A 14,761-nucleotide genomic window follows, 5' to 3' on the forward strand; every position below is an offset into this window, starting at 1 on the left:
GTCTTGTCGGCTGGTCTCTCTTTTCACTTAAGGAGCACAGGTTTGGGTGGGAACTTGACCCATTCTTTCAGTTAACAAGAACTGAGCTCCTACAAGGTGCCAGCCTGACCCGAGCGCCGGGGAGATTGCAGGGAGCCGTGCAGCCCCTCCCTGCCACCCTGAGCCGTCCTGTGCTTGACTCTCCTCGAGCTAACCTCGCCAGCCGACCCGCCCGCTCTGACCCGCTGACAGTTGTGCACATGTGTTTGCACTCGCATTCTTGACTGCGGTCCAGCTGCCTTTTTGGCAAAGGCATCAAGCATTCAAAGATGTTCAGATCTTTTGTGTTTGGCTCTTTCCCGCAGAATGGATAGACCTTGGAATGAGACTCCAGTGTGTCCCTTTATTCCTCATCTGAGGGGCCAGAGTCCTGGTGCTGCCCCCCAGATCTATGCCCAGTGGAGGAGAGAGGCCTGGGGACTGTGAGCTATAGAAGCTGCCCACACCTGGCTCCCAGGGCTGAGGAGGTGAAATATTCATGACCTTCTCTTAGGCTGTCAGATGGCCATGAGGGACATAAAGTAAAAGGACCAGTCTCTCACTCCAACACGCTTCTCAGCTTCCAGGGTGAGACCTCGAGTTTCTCATCAGTCAGAATGCTCCACCCCAGTTGGAAACCTGCAGTCCTTCTCTGTGCAAGTCCACGCAGCCCCAGCCAGGAGGACCAGGTGCTCCTAACATCCCACACACGCAGCTCGGGGACTGTAGCAGAGCGCGCCAGGGCTGCGGCCCCAGGGGTCGGGGGCGCTAACCTCCCCTCGAAGCACCTACTCCGTGTTCTTGATCTTTAGGAGAACTGCATTCTGGCTAAGACATCCTTAATTTTAATTTCATCTTTTCGGGGGGAAATACCAGTACCTTTGCTATGTAAAGACTGGCTCACATCCTACAAAGTAAGAAAGGAAATTGTCCCATGAAGGGAGGGCCCAGTACAGCCCCCCCAGGCACAGGACTCCAGGCTTAGCCAAAATCAAGAGTACCCTTGCTGTCAATGGACCACATGCTTTGCTCTGCTTCATCCCCAGTGGTCCTCTCACCACCCCAGTGTGGAGGAGGAACAGGCCGGCACCACCGATGGGCCAGGCGCCCTCCCCTGCACTCCACATGTACTTCTGTGAATCTGCAAAACAAGTAGGCGAGGCTGACGCTGTTACCCCATTTCGTTGTCAGCCCCTGAAATTTACATGGGTGAGGCCAAATATAATATCCCAATACTAGACAAGAAACTCAAATGAGGCTCAAATGTTAGCTAGGCTCCAGGGCCAGTATCAGAGTTTGCCTTATCCGTCTCTCCCAGCTCCTCTCTTTCCTCCCGCACTGATGGAAAAAGGCTGGGCCAGCTTCAGTGCCGACTTTGCAGGCCCCTCTGCTCCACAACAGATCTTCCCCCTGCAGGCCCCGGAGGCCTTTTCTGCCTTTAGCTGTGATCTCATTCCTGTCAAACTGCAAATCCCCTGTGATAGGTAACACTTTAAACTCTAAACGGTACATATGCTTTAGTGGGAGTGGGAGTTTTGAATTTTTTCTTAAGAGTAGCTTTTGTGGATCATAAGGAATGAGATCAATTTTAAATAGAATTGTGTCTGCTCTTGGTACAGGGTTCTAGGTGCTAGGATCATAAAGTAAGGAAAGGACCATGTGTTCCTGCTTCTAAATTTCCCAGTTTAAATGCGGAAAGTGACATTCGGTGGTGCCCTGAGGACCTCAGCTGAGCCGGGCCCACAGCACTCTCACTGCCCCCACCCCCGCCCTCACCCTCCCCAGGGCTCCCCCTGCCTGCAGGTATCCGTGTGTGTTTGATCATGCCCACCTGGGCCCACATCTCTGTTGTCCATCAGGGTATCCCTAGCACCTGGCAGAATGCATTGCACTTAATAGGTGTTCTTTAAATGATTATGGGATGAATGAATATAGTTGAAAAAAATAAATAAAAGGCCTGCACCAGGAGTCTGAATTCTAGCCATCCTTATGTGAATCACATCCCTCTTTTGGCTTCATTCTCCTCGTGTATAACATGAAATAATTGGCCTGAATCGTGTCCTGCCATTCTGTGACTGTGGAGTCTGAGGTTGATGGGCCTTAGAATACTCTTTCACTGGGGCACCTTTGATGGAAGGGCCTGCAGGTGAAGAGCAGCATGGCTTTGACGATTTCTGCAAATTTGTACTCCTGGACCTTCAGCCTGTACTGGCAAGGTCTCGGGGGCGCAGCCAAGAAGCCATCTTTCTGAGGTTGTGGCTTTCATTCCTCAGCAAACAGCTTTTCCCTGGCCGTGGAATGACGGTTAAGAGCACAGGCCTGGGCGCGTGGCTGCTCACAGTGGTGTGACCTTGCACAGGCAGCTCCACCTCTGTCCCCGTCATCTCCTCAGTACAGTGCGGGCCATGGTGCACCTGCCTCCTGGTTGAATTGGAGAAGCCTGCGTTGGCTCCCTCAGTGAATGTAGCCAGGTTTCCCTCTCAGAGCCCCTCAGCCAGAGGCTCCACACGGTGGCAGGGCCTCGCCATCCCCTCCTTTAGGCTCTGAGATGTCACTTACTCCACAGGCCACGTGCCTGAGAGCCATGGCGGGGGCCCCTTTTTCGGGGGGGGGGGGACATTCAGCCGTGGAAGTGCAAGTCACTTTCTTGACCTCACCTGACGTGTAGGCAGCGGAATAAGGTCCAGGACTCCACCCGTTCAATGTAAACATTGCTGGCACGGGAAATCTGATCGCTAAGTGACCAGGACGGGAGGGAGTCCGGCGGAGTCAGTAGTAATGGTATCTGTGTTTGGTACATCCCAGCGCACAGAGCGTGGATACAGGGTCTTTCCTGATGGCCCCGGAGCTGGCAGGTAGGACCGTGAGGAGACCAGGCCTGTGCCCAGGGAGGTGACTTGCTCGGGCCTCGCCTCAGAGCTGCTCAGGGGCAGAGACAGAAGTGGAGTTCATACCCGCCTTTGCCTCTGCCCACTGCTGCCTCCCCGCTGAGCGTCACATGGTGAGCAGCTTACCTGTCCCCAGAGGGAGGGTGAGAAGAGGGAACACCGCTCAGTGCCCCACTCCCTGCGGTGGAAGAAGAGCCGCTGGTACTTGCCTGGCTGGCACGTCTGGGAGGGGAGTCTCTCGCCCTAAATCAGACACTTAATTAATTTGGGAACACAGGGGTACTGTGTCGTTAATGACCTGCCGGTGCCTGTGTGAACTGGACCGTGTTGTTTCTGCAGACGGGGGAGGGTGTGGAGGGAGTGTCTGGAGGCTGGCAGATTTTTTCCAAAGTGTTGTCATTTCTCTGATGATTGAGTTCTCTCTCTCATTACAGGTGGAGAGAGACTTTGAGAGGGAGTATGGAAAACTGCAGCAGTGAGTGTCACACCCCAAAAGGAAGGGGGTTGGGATCGGAGAATGGCCAGAGCCTTCTGCCAGGTCTCACTTCCCGCACAGTTTGTCTGCTTGCCCGTTAGCGGGTGCTCCTGTCACCACCCCAGGAGCCGGGAGCAGCTCAGTTTACCACCTGCCAGAAAGTCTCCCCCAGCTGATGGCTGTGTGACAGTCGTTAACTCGCAGCCTCTGGGTGCTTGGCCTCTTGCAGAGCTCAGAGTGGCCCTTCAGTGCGTAGGGAAAAGTCCCCACAGACAAGGGCCCCTTTTCCCGGTGGGCATTCCAGAGCACCAAGTGGGGCCTCCCTCAGGTAGATGGGAAGGCAGGGGACCAAAGCCAGTTGGCGATGCCAGGTCCCAGGCCCGTGCCCTTGCCCTGCAGGCTGGAAGAGCAGACCAGGAAGCTGCAAAAGGACTTGAAGAAGAGCACCGATGCTGACCTGGGTAGGTGGCATGTCCCCTGAGCTGGACTGGGCGGGGCACAGGTGGATGCCCTCCTCCCTCAGCCACCTTAGGGCTGGCTTTGAAGTCAGTGCACTTAGTAGATGTCCAACAGATGTCCCTGAGAAGTGGCCTGAGGTCAGTCTTCACTTAGCAGAGCCCCACTCTCCCCTCTCCCGGGCGTAGCCGCCGCCGCAGCCAGGTGCAGTGCTGGCTCCTGCTGCCTGTGCCACAGAGCCTTAGGCCAGTGCGATCCAGAGAACGTGGGCACGTCTGAGCATGACAGCCCTCACTCCTGGCCCCTAGCGTCTCCAAACTATGTGCGCAGCAAGCCAAGGGGCTGCTTTTGGAGACCGTCTGTTATTTGTTTTGAAGTTAGTTCTGAGTTACCTGGACAGCATCTTTCTTCATCGTTCCCCACTGCCTTTCCAGTAAGTGTGTCATTGAAACCAGGGGTTACCTAGCTACACCAAACCTGGCCTTCTTTTGTCAATAAAGTTTTATCAGAACACAGCCACACCCATTCTTTAGGTATTGTTTGTGGAAAAGTTGAGTAGTTGCAACAGAAACCATATGGCCCTCCAAGCCTAAATTCTGGACTCTGGCTCTTTACAGTAAGTTTGCTGCCCTGCTGTTGTGTGCTATGCTACCCTGGTCCCCCCAGCACACTGCACCTCCCAGCCACCTGGAGAGGGCTTCTGACAGGCATCGTCCTGGATTCCAGACTGACTAGATTAGAGTCTTTGCAGCTAGAAATCTGCATTTCTGACAGCTTCCCACCCAGATGATTCTGTTATAACCCAGAGTTAGAACATTGTCATTGCAGCAGGTAAAGCTACCCAAAAGAATGATCCAGAATATCAGATGATCAGGAATGAACATTGTCCAGTAAGGACCAGTGTCTTATGCTCTGTGGTACTTTGTTGTTTGTGTGGCCTCTGGCCTTGGGTGCAGGCCCCTGGACTGAGGGAAGACGGGAGCCCTAATGACAAGGCTTGGAAGCCTGTCCCTGCACAAGTTCCCTGAACTCTGACTTCTCACAGCCATGTCCAAATCTGCTGTGAAGATATCCTTGGACTTGCTCTCTAATCCCCTCTGCGAACAAGACCAGGACTTTCTGAACATGGTGACAGCCCTGGACACGGCCATGAAACGGATGGACGCCTTCAACCAGGAAAAGGTGCCTGGGGTTGGGTCTCCCCCTGCTCGTGGCTTCTATCTGGAGGAGCACCTACATGGAGTCCTTCAGCCCCCCGAGGCCTGTGTGCCCAAGCCCTGTGTGCTCTTTCCTGTTGGCCTGCTCTCCGTGGCTAACAGGGCTCAGGCTCCTCTCGGTGCCCTCAGCCCCCCAAGGCCTGTGTGCTCTTTCCTGTTGGCCTGCTCTCCGTGGCTCCCACGAGCTCACATCACGCACACTGAGGCCATGAGGGAGATGCAGGTCCTCTCTGCCTGACTAGCCTCACTGAGCAAGGCCATATGGGCCTTGGCAGACAGCGGCTGGCAGGGTAGGAATTCATTAGGGACGAGGACAGGGTGCTCCTGTTGCCCTTTGGACTTCCTGGTCGCCATCTCTGCCTCACCCCAGCTGCAGTTAGGAGTGCCCACCCTGCCTGACCTACTTGGGCCCCCTTCCTTCCGGGCTCTCGGGGTGCCCCTGACAGGTCTCCTTTCTCTTCTCAGGAACTGGAGCCTCCCCTTTAGGAAGAGTCTGGCTTCCCCCAGTTTTGATGTCATTGGGTTTTTCTTCCGACAGGTGAACCAGATTCAAAAGACCGTGGTTGAGCCCTTGAAAAAGTGAGTAAAGGTCATCTGGGAACTAGACTCAGGGCACTCCTTGGAGAGGCAGGTCAACTGGTCACCTGGGGACTGAATGTCATTTCCAGCCGCCTGTCCTTAGGCTTGAGGTTGACGGGAAACCAACGGGGTCACCAGCTACCCGATCTGCGCCCTGGGGTTGACCTGCTGGTAGCTCTGAAGTACCGGCCACTGCCCAACGCTGTGATGGGGCGTGTGAGCCTCCTCAGCAGCTGGCCTGTGCTCCGGTCGGTCGTTCTGCCATTTCCCCTTTGTTCTTGTCGGAGGACGGTGGGACAGAGCCTGCTGAGTTAAGCCAGCAGAGATCTTGGCGAGCCCTCAGCGGAGATGAGCAAGGCCTTTCATCTCCCAGCCGGATTGGGAGAGCAGCTGCCTGCAGCACTCGGCTTTTGAAATGTGGGGGTGGCTGCACATGGGGAAGGGCGCCGCCACGGGTTCCCGCCTGGGAAGGTCCCTCACTCATGACCTATCAGGGTCAGAAATTCTTCTGTGAGACTCCTCTTCTGTCAGGCAGGCTCTGGTCAGCGATCAGACGGGCCTATTCCCTAGGTCCCCTAAGGGGTGGGCATTGCCTTGAAGCTCCCGAATCACTTCATCTTCTTCCCTGGCCTCTCCCAGGCAGCCTCTGACCCAGAAAGGCCCCACTCCAGCCGGCAGCTGCACCGCATTACCTCTCTGTGGTGGTCCCTGGCAGTGGCCTCCCCAGGGCCGGGTAATGAGGCTCTGCTAATTACCATCAGGCTGGATCATGGCCAGGAGGGAGATGAGAGAGCAGGTTTTGATCCTCTGGCCCCTGGTGCTGAGGTTGTCAAGCTCCTCACTCCCTGTTCAGGTCCCTGGGGTGGGGCTCAGGAAAGCTTGTTCTAAGCAGGGCTGCCTGGAGGCTCAGCCACGGTGGGGAGGCTGGATCTGGTGTGGAAAGGGATTTCTCCTTGCACCCCTGCTCCTTCCCTGGGCCTCTGGTCCCTAATCCCTGCTCAGCACCAGGTCACAAGGTCACATGAGCAGCTGGGTGCTGAGGAGGCCCAGGAGAGAGAGATCAGGGCTTCCATTGCTTGTGGGTGCTGACCAGTCTCCAGACAAGGGTCCAGAGCTGGCTAGGAAGGACCAAGGCAGAGCAGATCCTGCCCATGGGGGTCTCAGGGGCTGCCACAGAGACTGCCATGGGCACCCACGGCTGGCAGAGATAGGCAGGGGACACCAGCTCAGAGAATGGGGACTGGCTCCTGTTTCGATTTCACAACCAACGAGGCGGCCTTGAAATCTGATGCCTGGCTTCTGGAGCCGAGTGGAGAGAAGTCCCGGCTGCTTCCCACCACCCTAGCAGCCCACCACCTGCCAGGAAGGTGGGTGAGTGCAGAGGGGGCGGGCACCATTTCCACAGCAGATCCGCTGACCTCTGCGTGAGCCCCTGGCCGGGCTGGCTCCCAGGCTGGCTTCTGTGCATCTTGGGGCCGACATGTGATCTCCCCCAACCACATAAAACCAGCACTGCCTGTTGCCTCCTCTTGCCAGGAGAGACGGTCCCAGGGACCCCAGCACCGGAAACAGGAAACTGCAGCTTTCCTGTCCTCTGATGAGGAACATTGCCACATGGCCACCCACCGCCCCCAGGCTCCCCCAGGGGCTCGGCCTCTAATCCCCCAGTCCCTGGGCCACGCTCACATGGTCGGATGGGGATGCTTTCAATTTCCCTTTCCTGGTGGGTGGAAGATCCCGGCTGTGTGGGCACAGATTGAGGAATGGCAGGCATTCCCCACCAGGGCCGGCTGCTCCCAGCCCACCTCCCAGCCGGCCTCTTTCCGCCTCCCCCTTTCCCTCCTCCCTCTCTCACTGCCTCTTCACCCCAAGCTTACCCAGGGGAGGCACTTTGCTGTTGAACCTTAGGACGGGCAAGAAATGGGCAGTCGCTGTGGGCAGAGCCTCAGCGAGTACCTGGTGTAGGCCTGGCCCCGTTCTCCCGTCTTAGAGGATGGACGTAGCTTAAGATCTAGTGCGGAAGCCATGATGGCCTTCTCAAGGAAATGGCCACGTGGTGACCCCTGCTACGTGGTGTGGAGCGGCCCCGTCTGCCCTGACCCAGCCTGTGGCCTTGGCCAGGTCCGTTCCTCTAGTCTGTTTTCCCACCTGACCTTTTGAAATGGCATAGCCAGTGCCCAGCAGGGGAGGGACGTGTCGGGCTGAAGTGGAAGTTGAGCCCTGTGCGCAGGACAAGACTCTTCGCCCCCCCGCCCCCCGCACAGAGCCTCCCTGCCCCCCTCACTACTGATGATGGGAGAGGGGCGGGAGCTGAGCAGAGGGTCCGACAGCCTGCCTTGGTTCTTTGTGGCCGCCCAGTCAAACTGTGAACTGCATACCCCAGGGAGAGCGGGCCCCATCCCCACCAGTGAAGCCATCAGGTTCCTGGACCAGCCTGTCCTTGACTTCCCTCCTGGCTAACTTTCCTCCCTTGATCTGGAAGATGGAGAGCAGGAAAGCGCCCCACATCTAGAAGGGGGTCCTGCGGCCAGATGAGCTCCTCTCCTCGCACAGCATCATGCTACCTATAGGCCCCACATGTGGGCTGGCCAAGTCCGTTCTGCTGCCTCTCAGTGGAAGATGGGGAGGTGGGCCTCAGGGAGCAGTAGCCCAGAGCCAGGGGTTACAGGGTCCCCCACTCTTTAGTCAGCCACTCAGAACATATGGGCTGATTGTTCCTGCCTGACCTTGGTTTCCCCACTTTAATGTGAGAAGCGTGACACCCACCGTTAGCCCTCAGGAGTCCTGGAGCCACCTGAGTGGAAAGTGATTAGTGATCCAGATACAGTGAACTGAGTCACGGAGCCTCCCGTGGCCTCCTGGTGTGATGGGCGCTGCTGTGGGCACAAGTCACGGTGAAGAGAGTTTCCTGGAGGGTCTCACAGAGGCAGGTGGTCTTGCTGCCAGAGGCTGAAGGTCGTAACCTGCAGACACAGCCACTGAGGGTGCCTGGCATTGCGTGGAGACCTGGACCCGCTGCGTCCCACCTCACTCGCCCCTGGACAGCAGGCCCAGACACTGGGGCCACCCAGGCAGCAGGTTGCTTCTAACTAGGCAGTCAGGGTGACTGCTGGTGGCCCCTTGTCCAGTTGGGGCGGACAGGGAGGTGGCGTATGGCTTCTCAGGCCCAACTGCATCTGCTCCCTCTCAGCTGCTGGTCACACTCCTCCCAGGAAGGGACGGGCATTATAGCAGCTGCCTGGGCAAAAGCAGAGTGTCCAGACCTCCCCGAGAGGATCCCTTGGTCCTGGAGGTGGCTGGTTCCCCCAGCCATTTTCCTGGGCACCTTACATCTTCTGCCTGGCAAAGCAGTCATTTAAAAATATCAATTTGATTAATGTGTGAAAGGGCATGTGACTGAGGCTTCAGAGACATTTGCATGGTCTTATCCACTTCTCATTTCCAGTTAGAGGCTGAGCCCATTCTGGACCCCCATTAAGTTAGAAGAATTCGTTTTAATCACCTTTCTCGGAGACAAGTCCTTTGTTTCATCAAAATCTGCCTGGTTCTAAAGCTTTGTTTGGTGCGTTTAGTGCTTTGGTCAAGTTTACATTCTGTATTCTCTGGCAAAAGTATTCTCGACTCTTGTGTCACATGTACTCTTGATTTGTAGAGGCATTTAAAAGCCAACTTCATGGTCCCATCCCTTTGAGAGACAGACTTGGAAACCCCTCTTCATGTGGCATCTGAACTTCCTAAAGACAACCCGTGCTCAGACGCCCTCCTGGCTGAGCGCAGGGCCAGGCTGAAGTCCGCAGCTGCCCGTCCCCATCTTTCCTCTCCCCTGGGATGCTCCAGAGAAACTGACTCTTCCCCTGGTCCTGGGTCGCCTACTCAGCCCGTGTACCCCCCACACTGTCATTTTCCTGTTGCGTGACCAGGTCTCCGCCGGCTGTGCAGTAGCACCTCCCGCCTCATGTCCTGCCCCATTCCGGAAATCCTGCCTTAGGCTTGCCTGGCCGTGTCCAGCACTTCCTCGGAGACATCGTTTGTCGAGGGACGTGCAGCATCCCTGCCTGGGATGAGTCCTGCCTGTCAGTCTCCATCACTGTCCTTCCCAGTTAGGGGTGACACTATCACCAACGTGTGCCCACGGGGCCAAAAATGCCGAGGCGTCTGCGGCTCTTTCTGAGGGGCCCACTCCTGAGTCACCGTGAGGTGGGAGAGATCCTCGAGTCGTTTTCCGCAGACATCCGGCCCACAGTGTGGCCATTTCAGAGGATTCCTATTCTCCCTGTGGTCAGCCAGTAGGATAGGGCAGGAGTAGGGGAGGGTTGTTTATTGGGGAGGAGAGGGGGGACTTTTGGCTTGTTAGAAACTTCTTTATTAAATAGGATTTTTTTATTATTAAAGGAGAGTGGACATACGATAGTCTGTCCTTTTTCTGGTGTGAACAGACTGTATACATGTATACACCTTATGAAGTGATCACTAGGAGTAGGTTTGTGGGGGTTTTTTTAATATATTTTATTGAGTTTTTTACAGAGAGGAAGGGAGAGGGATAGAGATTTAGAAACATCGATGAGAGAGAAACATCCATCAGCTGCCTCCTGCACACCCCGCAACTGGGGATGTGCCCACAACCAAGGTACATGCCCTTGACTGGAATCGAACCTGGGACCCTTCATTCCACAGGCTGACGCTCTATCCACTCAGCCAAACCAGTTAGGGCTCTAGGAGTAGGTTTTGATTGCAATTCTGTCACCTGCTGGTGGCATCTGGGATGGTGGGAGGTGCCAGACAGAACTGGGACACTGGAGTTCTCTTCTGGACCATCACTTCCTCCATGTGGCTTTGGATGTGTCATGCCTTCTCTCTGGCCTCAGTTTCTTCCATTTTTTAAAAGGAAGCTGTTGGCCAAATGACTTCCCAAGAGCCTTCAGCACTGCCTTCCCGTGGCAGGTCTCTGGTGTGGGGCAGGGCCTCGGAGGGGCCTGTGGGGGCGCAGTGGCAGCATAAGTGTCATCATGGATTCATGACCCTCTGTGTCTTCCAGGCCAGTGGTGTGAGCCTTAGCCTTGGGTTCTTTCCCTGGCCTGACCCCATAGGTCTTGTTCACAATGGAACCCCAAGACCTAGAATAAGATCTGGCCCTCAGCAGGCACTCAGTGTGTGTTTCCGAGTGAATGCTGAGCTGCCAGTCCGCACTCCAGGAACGGGCTGCGTCCAACCCAACTGTGTCAGCAGGTTCGGCAGTGTCTTCCCGAGCCTCAACATGGCGGTGAAACGGTGGGAGCAGGCCCTGCAGGACTACAGGAGGCTGCAGGCCAAGGTGGAGAAGTACGAGGAAAAGGAGAAGACAGGGCCAGTGTTGGCCAAACTCCACCAGGTACCCGGGAGAGCGGCGGGGGTACACAGTGAGGCACAGGGCACACATAGCAAGTTCCTCCTGTACCTGGGGACCAGCAGGGATGCTGGGTGAGAGCTCTGACAGCAGGGTCTTGTTCCCAGGCCCGAGAAGAGCTCCGGCCTGTTCGGGACGACTTTGAGGCCAAGAACAAGCAGCTCCTGGATGAGATGCCGCGGTTCTACAACAGCCGACTTGACTACTTCCAGCCCAGCTTTGAGTCCCTGATCCGAGCGCAGGTGAGCTGCTCCCACGTGCCCCGAGCGCCAGCCCAACACTTTCCCTCGGAGACAGTCGTGGCTTTGTGGACACATCTCACGCCTGCCCCCACGCCACCCACCCTGCCCCGGCACTGCCCGAGGGAAGGAAGTCAGGGGCCTCTGGTTATTTGCTGGGCTCTGTTTTGGTTCTTGCGTTGCTCTTTGGTTAATCCCAGCCTAGGACGAGGTTCCATGTTTAATAGCTCTTCCCTCTAGTTCTCTCACATTTCACTGCAAGAAGCAAAGGAGGTTGCACCATCAGCACCTCACTCTGAGGGGCAGGTTCTTTGCTTGGTGTGCTTAGGAAGTCGGGGATAGAGGCATAGGGGGTGAAGTCCCTTTTCTGAGGACCCTACACCCCCCATCCCCACTCTAGTTACTCTTCCTTTGGCAGGAGACCACGGAGCATGGTGAACCCTGGGGAGAGCCACGCACGGGGCACTGGCCGTGGTGCACCTGCCAGCAGGAAGGGCAGGCTGGGTGTGGGTGGGGGTGCACAGCGGAGCACTGGGCTAAGTAGTTAGAGGGTCGCCATGGGCCAACCCTGTGTCTCCCGCTACTCATGGTGGGATACAGAGTGTGTGATGGGTGTAGCTGCTGCCCTCCTTGCCCCTTCACCTCCCAACCTTGAGGCCATTTGCAGGGATTAGTACCCCCATCTGTAAAAGACCAAAAGGTTGAGGTTCTAAAGCCAAGGGGTCTTTTCCTCGTGGGACCCCCAGCTGACTCCAGATGTTCAGCATCCTTCCACCTTCCCACCTTCCCCACCAGGTAACAAAGCAGACGGCTCAGCCCTCCCCATCTGCCTCCAGCTCACTTCTGCTCTTGGCCTGGGTATTTGGCGCCCTCCAGTGGACACTCTCATTCCTTGCAGAGTCCACAATCACAGGTGCCCAAGAAAAAGCCTGACTCCTATCTCAGTTACCTGCCATCTTTGGAGAACACCAAACCCATGGGACTGGCACTTGGGGTCAGGAACCCTGAGCAGGATTGATTTTGGAGCTGGGACTTGTTAGCAACCATGTCCTTGGTCACTAGGGGAAAATGAGGCAGAAAGCTAGCAAGCACAAGGGAGTGGGGGTGCCCACACTTACCCCAGAGCACTGCCTCAGTAGGTGAGGGCTTCCTTCCAGCAGCTTCGTCCTGGGCCTGGAAGAATGTACTTAAGCCCTGTGTCTTCCCTCCTGCCCGCCCTCCGTCCTGCTGCGTCACCGCCTGTTCCAGCCCCTGCGCCTACCCTACCTCCTCCATCCCATTGCTCAGGAAGGATGCTCCAGGGTGTGAGGCTGTGGCGTGCCCAGATGGAGCAGTTCAGGAGCTCAGGATGCCCTGTCACTAGGCAGCGGGGTGGCGGGGGTGTTGCTGCCTGCTTGGTACCAGCTTCCCCCTCCCGGGGCTGCACTGCCATTAGTCACTGGAGAAGTGAGCATTCCTGGTGACTCAGCCACACAGTGCTGCTCTGGGGGAGGGGGGCATCCCCCATGCTCCCCAGCACTAGCCCAGGCTCCTGTCCCCTGAGGTGACAGCGGAGGTGAGGGCCTCGATTTCGCTCCCCTCAGATCTGGCTGTGGGAGACACTTTGTTAGAAGCAGCTCAACCAGGGCCCTGACACCAAACCTGCCACTCAGCCTGGCCTTGCCAGCAACAGCACTGCAGGTTTCTAAAGCAATAGTTTCTTTTCCCCAAAGACAACTTGGAGCTGGATAAAATGTAAGGGTTTTGAATAGGGTGGAATACGTTCATGGAAATACTTTCATTTGTCACAAGGTGGAGACTGAGGCAAAAATGGCTCCTGCCCCCTCCCCTGGAAAAGCCCATCCTGGGCCTGCTTAGGCCCTGGGTCTAAGCAGCCCTCAGCCATTTATTTGAGTTGCTGGTGGGTCCCCACTCCTCACATTCCCCCCCTCATTCCTGTAAGCTTCCCGTCCCACACGGGCCTACTTAGAAGGGAATGTGGAAACAGCCGGCCTGGGCCCTGGGCCGAGCCCCTTAGGCATGATTATCAATTCGATGAGTTGGGAAGGAACAGAAGGCTAAGGAGGAGTCACCATTCTCACCTTCTAAAGACCAATTCTCAGGGCTTTGGGAGCCTGCCATGCCCTCTCCATGAACAAAAGCCTCCAGCTCCTAGCTTCTGTCCAGCAGTGAGCCCCTCGTCTCAGTGCCCGACTCCCTGGTCTCCCAGGACCTGCCAAGGGCCTTCCAGCTCTCCCCAGCCCCAGCCTGGACTGTGCTGTCTTCCTCCACCACCCAAAACACACACCCCCTGTGCTGCTTGGAGAGAAGGGCAGAGCCCCCACCTCCACCTCCCGCCTCCCCGAGGATCTGTTGCTTCCCTCGCCTTTGACTTATTGCCACCCCAGGCAGTGGACGGTCCTTAAGGGCTTCCGGCAGTGGCTCACGCCTCCCTGGTTGCTGTGCAGTTGAGAGAGATGGGCTGAGGGGAAGGGCAGCAGTCGAGGGAATAGGAACCAGCCCAGAGGGTACAGTGCTGTGGGGGCTTGGTGCCGAGTCCAGCCCCTGCTGACCTCCTGTCTCCCACTCAGGTTGTCTACTACTCTGAAATGCGTAAGATCTTCGGAGACCTGACCCAACAGCTTGACCAGCCTGGCCACCCTGATGAGCAGCGGGAGCGGGAGAATGAAGCTAAACTGAGCGAGCTCAGAGCCCTCTCTATTGTGGCTGATGACTGAGCCCCGCCCCTCGGGACACCCCTGGAACACAAGTCAGCTTCTCTAGTCTCTGCCCTTTCCAAACTTAGGCTCAGGCATCAGCCAGCGAAAGGCCATCCCTGGGAGAAGGCCCCTAACCTCCCTCACCAGCCCTTTGGAATGAGCCTGGCACCTGGAGCCCCAAGCAGGCTGCTGTCTCCCCGCCCATAGCAGGAGCCTGCAGACAGGTAAGCAGCCTATAAAACCTGAGAGGCTTTCTTATTTCCAGAAGAACCGTCCAAAGTGCCTCCTGGTCCAGGGCCTGCTGCAGGCTGCCCGCATGCAGGGGACATGGACTCCGTCAGCTCACCTGCGGGCTCCGCCTTGTGTGCATGGCTGGGATCACATCTACCTCCAAAGACCGTCCTGGGCACCACCCACCCTGCTGCCCTCCTACTTCTCTCCTTTCCTGGGAGAAGCCCACAACACTGTCCTGAAAATGAGTGCTGTGGTCCCCCAGCCTCGACAGGGCCCTCACTCTAGGCTCCCAGCACGACAAAGGCTGGCTTTTGTCCTTTTGGTCGAGTGCAGGGAAGATCCCGTCTTGTAGGTTCTCTAGGAAATGGATTCAACTCCTGTAAATGTCCAATCCACAGGCCTCAAAGCAACAACAGTGGGTTTGTGTCTCACCTGAATATTTGGAATTTTTTTTTCCAGTAAAGTTTTCAATAAAATGTTCTTGTATTGTGCTGTAACTAAGGAAAGGAGGAGAGAGCCACCCCGGGTATTTTTTTTCAGGGTAATGCTGCCCCCTGCTGAGCTGGCAATACC

The 14,761-nt window shown here is 56.5% G+C and overlaps 1 protein-coding gene across 1 annotated transcript in view; it reads left to right on the forward strand.

Moving 5' to 3' along the window:
- The window catches only part of BIN3 (bridging integrator 3), an 18,727-nt gene extending 4,033 nt beyond the window's left edge, over nt 1–14,694 (forward strand). Inside the window, exons 3-9 of the mRNA XM_005864619.2 lie at nt 3,341–3,381; nt 3,781–3,842; nt 4,883–5,019; nt 5,593–5,633; nt 10,860–11,001; nt 11,124–11,258; nt 13,826–14,694. Coding sequence (XP_005864681.1) covers nt 3,341–3,381; nt 3,781–3,842; nt 4,883–5,019; nt 5,593–5,633; nt 10,860–11,001; nt 11,124–11,258; nt 13,826–13,972 — 705 coding nt within the window. The 3' untranslated portion in view covers nt 13,973–14,694. The remainder of the gene's footprint in view (nt 1–3,340; nt 3,382–3,780; nt 3,843–4,882; nt 5,020–5,592; nt 5,634–10,859; nt 11,002–11,123; nt 11,259–13,825) is intronic.
- Nucleotides 14,695–14,761: the final 67 nt, after the last annotated feature.

The sequence above is a fragment of the Myotis brandtii genome, unplaced genomic scaffold (assembly GCF_000412655.1).
Source record: "Myotis brandtii unplaced genomic scaffold, ASM41265v1 scaffold19, whole genome shotgun sequence".
In the NCBI taxonomy this organism is placed as follows: domain Eukaryota; kingdom Metazoa; phylum Chordata; class Mammalia; order Chiroptera; family Vespertilionidae; genus Myotis; species Myotis brandtii.